The 8,778-nt window shown below is 64.9% G+C and overlaps 1 protein-coding gene across 1 annotated transcript; it reads right to left on the bottom strand.

The window, feature by feature from the left end:
• Nucleotides 1-212: 212 nt before the first annotated feature.
• Nucleotides 213-7,699, bottom strand: WDR13 (WD repeat domain 13). Its single transcript, XM_050987803.1, has 11 exons — nt 7,553-7,699; nt 7,398-7,465; nt 6,487-6,718; nt 5,879-5,973; nt 5,820; nt 5,182-5,308; nt 3,840-4,147; nt 2,670-2,850; nt 2,027-2,168; nt 1,588-1,721; nt 213-488 (listed from the first exon to the last, which is right to left on the bottom strand). Exons 2-11 carry the CDS (start codon nt 7,436-7,438, stop codon nt 304-306), a joined length of 1,446 nt encoding a protein of 481 aa, XP_050843760.1. The 5' UTR covers nt 7,439-7,465; nt 7,553-7,699; the 3' UTR covers nt 213-303.
• Nucleotides 7,700-8,778: the final 1,079 nt, after the last annotated feature.

Here is an 8,778-nt window from a genome sequence, read left to right as displayed (position 1 = left end):
ATGTTTTGGGCAGGATTTTGGGGATGTTTTGGGCAGGATTTTGTGGATGTTTTGGGCAGGATTTCAGGGTGTTTTGGGCAGGATTTTGGGGTGTTTTGGGCAGGATTTGGGGGTGTTTTGGGCAGGATTTGGGGGTGTTTTGGGCAGGATTTGGGGGTGTTTTGCTGCCGCACGCCGCTCTCCAAACCCGCCGCGCTCCAAGACCACACCGGGACGTTTCGGGGTGGTTTTTGGGGTGTTTCTGAGGGTATTTCCAGGCAGTTTTGGGGGTTCCCCGCGGGGTTTGGGGGTTCTGGGGGTGCCTCAGGCGTGCTGGCGGCGCCAGACGATGACGGTGCCGGCGGCGTCCCCCGAGGCCAGCAGGGACTCGTCGCAGTTGAAGGCCACGGCCAGCACGGCGGCCCCGTGGCCCTGCAGCGTGTTCACCGTGGCTCGCGCCGCGCGGCCCACGTCGAAAAAGTGAACGGAGGCGTCCTCGCTGCCCGTCACTGTGGGGACATTGGGGACATCAGGGACACTGGGGACATCAGGGGCACCCAGCCACCCTCCTCGCTGCCCGTCACTGTGGGGACATTGGGGACATCAGGGACACTGGGGACATCGGGCACCCAGCTGCCCTCCTCGCTGCCCGTCACTGTGGGGACATTGGGGACATCAGGGACACTGGGGACATCGGGCACCCAGCCACCCTCCTCGCTGCCCGTCACTGTGGGGACATTGGGGACATCAGGACATTGGGGACATCAAGGACACCCAGCCGCCCTCCTCGCTGCCTGTCACTGTGGGGACATTGGGAACATCAGGGACATTGGGACATCAGGGACATTGGGGACATCAGGGACATTGGGGACATCAGGGGCACCCAGCTGCCCTCCTCGCTGCCCATCACTGTGGGGACATCGGGGACAGGGATTAGGGATGGCACCCAACCATCCCTGCTCGCTGCCCATCACTGTGGGGACATTGGGGACAATGGGACATGGATAAGGAATGGCACCCAGCCGCCCTCCTCGCTGCCCATCACTGCGGGGACATTGGGGACATCAGGGACACCCAGCTGCCCTCCTCGCTGCCTGTCACTCTGGGGACACTGGGGACAATGGGACATGGATAAGGAATGGCACCCAGCCGCTCTCCTCGCTGCCTGTCATTGTGGGGACATCGGGGACACCGGGGTGACTGGGGACATGGGGGCATCAGGGACATGGAGGACAGGAGTCAGGGATGTGATCCCATTGACCCCCTCTCTGCCCATCACTCTGTGGACACGGGGACACTGGGGACGTTGGGGACAAGGATAAGGAATGGCACCCAACCGCCTTCCCCACTGCCTGTCACTGAAGGGACACTGGGGACATCAGGGACAGGTTTAGGGGTGTGATTTTAGTGCTCCCCTCGCTGCCACTGTTGGGGACAGCGGGGACAACAAGGACAGCTGTGACCCCACTGCCCTCTCTGCTGCCTCTCACTGCCTGGGGACACCGGGGACACGGCTGGGGGGTGGCGCCTGTCCCTGCACCCACCCCAGTCCCACCCAGTTGCCCCCAGTCCCCTCCCAGTCCATTCACAGTCTGTCCCAGTGCTCACCCACGCAGGCTCCCTGCCGGAAGGACATCAGGGGACAGAAGCAGCTCCTCAGGGGCTGCTCCCGGTGCCGCGTGGGGAAACTGCGCCGCAGCCGCAGCCCCGGGGCCCCCGAGCCCCCCTCGTCCTCCACCACCCTGGGCAGGGGAGAAAGGGTCAGAAACACCCCAAAATCACCCCAAAAACACCTCTGAGCCCCCCTCGTCCTCCACCACCCTGGGGGGACCAAAAAAGGGTCAAAAATACCCAAAAATCCCCCTCAAGGCTCCCCCATATCGGAAAACCAGCAGGCGGTCGGGGCAGGTGCTGACCAGCATGGACAGGTCCGGTTGACCCCACACCCCGCCAATCCCCCAGTGCGCCCCCCAATGTCCCCAGTGTCCCCCCAATGTCCCCAGTGTCCCCCTGATGTCCCCAGTGTCCCCCGATGTCCCCCCCGTACCGGAAGAGCAGCAGGCGGTCGGGGCAGGCGTTCACCAGCAGCGAGGGGTCCGGAGCCTCCCGGCTGGCCCAGGCCCGGGCCGAGAGCGACGTGATGGAGCCGCCGGCCTGGACCAGCACCCGCGAGGCCTTGGTCAGCCGGCCTGGGGAGGGGGCAGGGCAGGGAGTGAGACCCCCCCCAAAACCCTCCCAGTGCTTCCCAGTACTGCCCCAGTGCCCCCCAGTGCCTCCAGGAGCAGCACCCACGAGGTCTTGGTCAGCCAGCCTGGGGAGGGGAGCAGGCAGGGATGTGGGACACCCCCAAAACCCCACAGTGACCCCCCCCACCCAGTGCTACCCCAGTACCTCCCAGTACAGCCCCAGTACCTCCCAGTACAGCCCCAGTGCTTCCCAGTACCAGCCAGTGCCTCTCAATCCCTCCCAGTGCCCGCCTGGACCAGCACTGGCGAGGCTTTGGTCAGCCAGCCTGGGTGGGGGGGGGATATGGGACACCCCCAGTGCCACCCAGTATTACCCCAGTGCCTCCCAGTGCCTCCCAAGTCATTCTGTACCCCCCCCCCCAGTCCCTCCCAGTCCCCCCTAATCCCTTCCCAGTCCCCCCCAATCCCCTCCCAGTCCATCCCAGTCCCCTCCCAGTCCCGTACCGGTGCCGGGGTCGCACAGGAACGAGGACACCGAGCCCCGGTCGTCCCCGGCCCACAGGACGCGCCCGGGGGCGTCGAAGCAGAGGGCGAGGACCCGCCCGGGGAGGCGCCCGGTGCCGCCCCGCGCCGCCTTCCCGGTGGAGATGTTCACCACCCGGACCATGTGCCGGGCACTGCCCACCTAGGGGGCACGGGGGGGGTCACCTGGGGGGGCACAGAGTCCCCCAAACCCACCCTGGGACCCCCAAACCTGCCCCAAGATCACCAATTACCCCCCAAACCCACCCCGGTGCCCCCTCGAGCCGCTTTCCCCATGGAGATGTTCCCCACCTGCACCTTGTGCTGGGCACTGCCCACCTGGGGGGGCAAAAATGGGCTGGGGGGGTCACCCTGGGACCCCCAGACCCACCCTGGGACCCCCAGACCCATCCTGAGACCCCCCCCCAAAATCCCTCCCCAAAATCCCCCTGAGCCGCCTTCCTGGTGGAGATGTTCTCAACCTGGACCATGTGCCGGGCACTGCCCACCTGGGGGGGCACAGAGTCCCCCAGACCCACCCTGAGACCCCCAAAATGCCCCCCCGAGCCGCCCTCCCTATGGAAATGTTCACCACGTGTACCTTGTGCTGGGCACTGCCCACCTGGGGGGGTCACATAGGGGGCCCCAAAACCGACCCCGAGACCCCCTAAACCCACCCTGAGACCCCCAAAGCCCCCCCAAGCCGCCATCGCCATCCACACCAGGGTCAGGTTTGGGGTGGTGCTTGGGGGTCTCTCAGGGCTGCAAGGATCTGGGGTGTTTTGGGGTGTTTTTTGGGGTATTTTGGATGGTTTTGGGGTATTTTAGGGTTTCTCTCACCACAGTCAGGTTATTGTTCAGTGGCTGGAAAGTGCAGCAGAGCAGGGTAGGATCAGGTTTGGGGGGGATGTCTGGGGGTCTCAGGGAGGTCTCCCAGCACTGGGATGTTTTGGGGTATTTTGGGGTGGTTTTAGGATATTTTAGCGTTTCCCTCACCACAGTCAGGTTGTTATTGACCAGCTGGAAGGCGCAGCAGAGCAGTGCAGGGTCGGGTTTGGGGGGGATGTCTGGGGGTCTCAGGGAGGTCTCCCAGCACCGGGATGTTTTGGGGTATTTTGGGGGTATTTTACGATATTTTAGTGTTTCCCTCACCACGGTCAGGTTGTTATTCAGCGGCTGGAAGGCACAGCAGAGCAGTGCTGCCCCGTCGGGGTCGGGCACGCGGCGGATGCAGCGCCCGTCCCCGGGGTCCCAGAGGCGCAGGGTCCCGTCCAGCGAGGCGGACACCAGCACGTCGTTGGACAGGGACCAGGCGAAGTCCGAGACGCCGGCGCCGTGGCCGCGGAGCCGCCGCAGCACGGCCGGGGGCCCGGGGGCCAGGCGGCACACGGACAGCGTCCCGTCCAGCGAGCAGCAGGCCAGCAGGTGGCGCTCGTCGTGGGCAAACTGCACCTTCCGCACTGGGGGGGGGGGAAAGGGGAGACCCCTCCCCAAAATTATACAGGGTCAGGAACCCCCCCCCCACCCCCCAAAACAGAGCAGTCACCCCCAGAGCTGGGGAAACCCCCCAACCCATCCAGCAGGTGGCGCTCGTCATGGGCAAACTGCACCTTCTGCACTGGGGGGAGCAGGGGGAAAGGGGAGACCCCTCCCCAAAATTATATAGGGTCAGGAACCCCTCCCAAAGTCAGGGGAGACCCCCAGAGCCACTTCTCCCAGAACTGGGGGAAACCCCCCAACCCATCCAGCAGGTGGCGCTCGTCATGGACAAACTGCACCTTCCGCACTGGGGGGGGGAAAGGGGAGACCCCTCCCCAAAATTATATAGGGTCAGGAACCCCCCCCCCCCAAAACAAAGGGATCAGCCCGAGAGCCAGGGGGAACTCCCAAACTCAGGAGAGACCCCCAATCCCATCCAGCAGGTGCTGCCCTTTGTGGGCAAACTGCACCTTCTGCACTGGGGGGGACATCAAGGGGTGGGTGAGACCCCTCCCCAAAATCCTACAGAGCTGGGAGCCCCCCCAAAACAGAGCAATCACCCCCAGAGCTGGGGGAAACTCCCTAACCCACCCAGTATGTGCCAGTTACGGTGGGCAAACTGCACCTTCTGCACTGGGGTGGACAGTAGGGAGTGGGTGAGACCCCTCCCCAAAATTCTATAAGAGGGGAAATCTCCCCAAAGTCAGGGAAGACCCCCAACCCACCCAGCAGGTGCTGCCCTTTGTGGGCAAACTGCACCTTTTGCACTGGCTGGGGAGCAGGGAGTGGGTGAGACCCCTCCCCAAATCCTACAGAGGGGGACACCTGCCCAGACCCCCTTGGAGACCCACAGACCCCTCCCCACTCCTTCTCATGGAACCCCCCCCACAACACTTCCTCAGGGGTCCCCCAAACAACACCTGAGACCCTCTCAGACCCCCTCAGACAACACCTGAAATCCCCCAGACCCCCTGAGACCCCTCCCAGGGGACACCTGAGCCCCCCCCGGGGTCACCTGCACTGTCCAGGTGCTGGTCGAAGACGTGGAACACCCCCGCGAAGGCGTAGTTCTCGCTCAGGGTGGTGTCCCCGGCCATGGCCCGGCTGGCCTCGGCCAGGGGGGTGGGGACCACCCCGGGGGGCTGCGGGGGGGGGGGCATAGTGTGAGACCCCCACCCAAATCGATCTGAACCCCCCCCAGGACCCCCTGAGCCCAACTCAGCACCCCCCCTGCAGTTCCCTGCAATGGTTTTGTCCAGGGGAATGGGGACCCTCATGGGAGGAAGGAGCAATGTGAGACCCCTCCCCCCAGGTACCCCCTGACCCACCCCCCCCAGGACTCTGAGACCCCCACAGGTACCCCCTGACCCCCCCCCCCCCCAGGACCCTGAGACCCCCTGACCCCTCCCAGGTATCGACTGGCACCCCCCCAAACCCCCCTCCCGATCCCCTACAATGGTTTCGCCCTCAGGTGTGCAGCCCCCTCCCCAGAACGGCTGGAGGGAGGGGGAGGCACCTTGAGACCCCCCCCCCCAAAAACACCTGGACCCCCCCAAAAGACCCCACAACCCCCTGAGACCCCTCCTCAACCCCCTCAGGAGCCTGAGAACTCCCCCAGACCCCCAAACCCCCCCAAAAATGACTCCCCAGCACCCTGAGACCCCCCCAAATCCCCCCGGGACCCCTCCCCAATCCCCCCCCGGGGGTCTCACCGCTCCTCAGGGCCCCCCCGCAGCCCCCCCGGGCCGGAGCTGCGGCTCAGGGAGCGCCGGTGGCCCCGGGACCCCCGCGGGTCCTCCTCGAAATCCTGGGGGAGGGGAGAAGGGTTGGGACCCCCAAATTGGGGGGAACCCCAAAAATGGGAGGGGGGAGAAGCCAAAATTGGGGGGGGGGGGTAACCCCAAAAATAGGGGGTGGGACTCCCTGACCCTCCCCCAAAGGAGTTTTGGGATAGTCCAGCACCTCCCAGATGTGCCCTCAGCCCCATGTACCTGCCCCAGGTGTGCCCCAAACCCCTCTAGGTGCCCCCAGGTGTGCCCAGGTGTACCCCAAACCCCTCTAGGTGCCCCCAGGTGTATCCCCCAGGTGTGCTCAGGTGTGCCCAGGTGTATCTCAGGTACCTCCATGCGGTCCAGTGTGGCCCTGAGGGCGCTGCAGCAGCTGCCCCAGGTGTGCCCAGGTGTACCCCAAAACCCTCTAGCTGTGCCCAGGTGTATCCCAGGTGTATCATACGTGCCCCCAGGTGTACCCAGGTGTATCCCAGGTGTGCCCAGGTGTACCCAGGTGTATCCCAGGTGTATCCCAGGTGTATCCCAGGTACCTCCATGCGGTCCAGCGTGGTCCGGCTGGCCCTGAGGGCGCTGCGGCAGCTGCCCGCCTCGGACAGGGCGCCGTAGCGCTGGGCCAGGAGCCGCGCCCGCAGCCGCAGGTACCAGCGCCGCGCCTCACCTGCCAGGTGCCCGCCCTGCGCCCGCTCCCGCAGCAGCTGCGAGCGCCGCCGCACGTACTGCGTGCGGAACTGCGGCAGCTGCGGCGTGCGGTACGCCGCGTACCTGCACAGGTGAGAGACAGGTGAGAGACAGGTGAGAAATGCGGTTAGTTGGACACATAACCGGAGAAATTCCACCCAAAACCGGAGGAATTCCACCCAAAAATCAACCCAGGTGTGCGGAACTGCGGCAGCTGCGGCGTGCGGTACGCCGTGTACCTGCACAGGTGAGAGACAGGTGAGAGACAGGTGAGATACCAGTGAGAAACAGGGCTAATTCTACTCAAAACCAGAAAATTCCACCCAAAAATAGACCCAGGTGCACAGAACTGCGGCAGCTGTGGGGCGCGGCGCACTGTGCACCTGCACAAGTGAGGGACAGGTGAGGTACAGGTAAGACAGGTGAGACACTGGGGAGAAATGGGGTTAAATTCTACCCAAAACCAGAGAAATTCCACCCAAAAATGGGCCCAGGGGATGAGGAACTGGGGCACCTGTGGGGTGTGGTATGCAGCACACCTGGGACAGGTGAGAGACAGGTGACAGGCAGATGAGAAATGGGGTTAATTCTACCCAAAACCAGAGAAAATCCCCCCAAAAATGGGCTCAGGTGTCACAATCCCCCAAAAAGATGCCCCAAGTACCCAAACCCTCCAAAATTCCGCATCCAGGTAGGAGCATCCCCCCCCCTCATAAAACTCCCCAGGTATCCAAAATCCTCCCCAAAACCCCCCCGAGCTCACCGCGCGTCCACGGCGAGCACCTGCTGCCACACGGCGGCCATGGCGGCCGCGGCCGCCGCGGGGGGACCCTGCCGGGGAAACAACGGCGTGAGCTGAGGGGAAAAATGGGGGGAAAGGGGGAAAAAAGGGGGAAAAGGGCACCGGAGCTGCCCTACCTGCGCGTCCCGCTCCACCTCCGCCTCAGGAGCTCCGCGGGGCCGGGGCTGGGCCGGGGAGCGCGGCTGGGCCTGACCGGAAGTTGCCGCGGCACCGCCTCACGCCCAAATGGCGGCGCGCGTCGTCCTGGAGACGGGGGGCGGTGGGAGGGGGCGCGGTCGTTGATGTGATTGGTTGGTTTTGGGAAATGGGGCGTGGCTTTGGGCTCGTCTGTAATTCCCGCCTTCCAAGAGGGCACGCTGATTGGGCGATCAGGCAAAAGGGGCGTGGTGACCGCGGCTCTTTATGGTTATTCCAGAGCGCCCCGGGATTGGCCGCTCCGCCCGGTGCCTCTTGTCTGCCCCGGGTCCTCCCCCCCCGCCGAATTTGCGACTACACAGCGGGGCGAGCGGTGCGCTTTACGGCAGCGGGCCGGGGGCCCCGGGAGGGTCCCGAGGGAATTTTAGGGGGACCCCAGGGGAATCCCGGTGCCTCCGAGGCGGCTCCGTGAGCACCGAATCCCCCCCCCGCGCCCTCCTTTGTGCGGGGCCATGGCGCTACTCGGAGTGCGCCTCGCTTGACGGCGGGTTGTACGACAGCTTTAGGGGTGTCGGGCGCGCTTTACGGCAGCGCAGCGGGGGCAGCGGGGCCGGGGGGGATTTTGGGGGGTCCCGGCGGGGTTTTGGGGGGTCCCGGAGGGTCCGGGGGGGGGCGGGGGTCGGTGCCCCCCCCGAGGATGCCGCTGGCCGTGCAGTGGCCGTTCCCCGCGGAGCCGTCGCGGCGCTGGGCCCTGGCGAGCCGCGTGGTCACGGGCCTGGTGGGCACCTACAGCTGCGTGTGGACCCGTGAGTGAACCCACCCCCTAAATCTGGGGAGACCCCCCCCCAAATCCCGATTCTGAGGGGAAACCCCCCCCCTAAATCCCAGTTCTGAGGGGAAATCCCCCCCAAACCCTCGATCTGAGGGGAGAACCTCCCCAAAAATCCCTTCAGGACCCCCCCCGTCCCCCCCAGACTCCCCCAGGCCACCCGGACCCAATTTAGGGGGGGGGGAGGTTCCTATCCCTTTATTTTGTCAGGACCCCCCTCAAATTCTTTCTGATGTTCCGGTTTCTCTCTCAAGATATATTTGGGACCCCTCCCCAAACACCCCTGGGGACCCTCAGCTCCTTTGCGACCCCCCAAAAACTCCTCAAACCCCCCCCAGAACCCCCTCAAATTCCTCCTCCAACCCCTTTAGGACCCCC

This window comes from Serinus canaria, unplaced genomic scaffold, assembly GCF_022539315.1.
Source record: "Serinus canaria isolate serCan28SL12 unplaced genomic scaffold, serCan2020 HiC_scaffold_255, whole genome shotgun sequence".
NCBI classification, from domain to species: domain Eukaryota; kingdom Metazoa; phylum Chordata; class Aves; order Passeriformes; family Fringillidae; genus Serinus; species Serinus canaria.
The sequence above is the reverse complement of the archived record's forward strand: the minus strand, read 5'-3'. Positions and strand labels throughout refer to the sequence as shown.

Excerpts from the sequence above, each read along its gene's own strand:
- WDR13 (XM_050987803.1), bottom strand. The coding sequence starts at position 7,438 with ATGGCCGCCGTGTGGCAGCAGGTGCTCGCCGTGGACGCGCG. Across the intron at positions 2,169-2,669 it reads CCTGTGCGACCCCGGCACCG|GCCGGCTGACCAAGGCCTCG; the intron begins GTACGGGACTGG and ends CCCCCTCCCCAG. Across the intron at positions 489-1,587 it reads CCGGCAGGGAGCCTGCGTGG|TGACGGGCAGCGAGGACGCC; the intron begins GTGAGCACTGGG and ends ATGTCCCCACAG.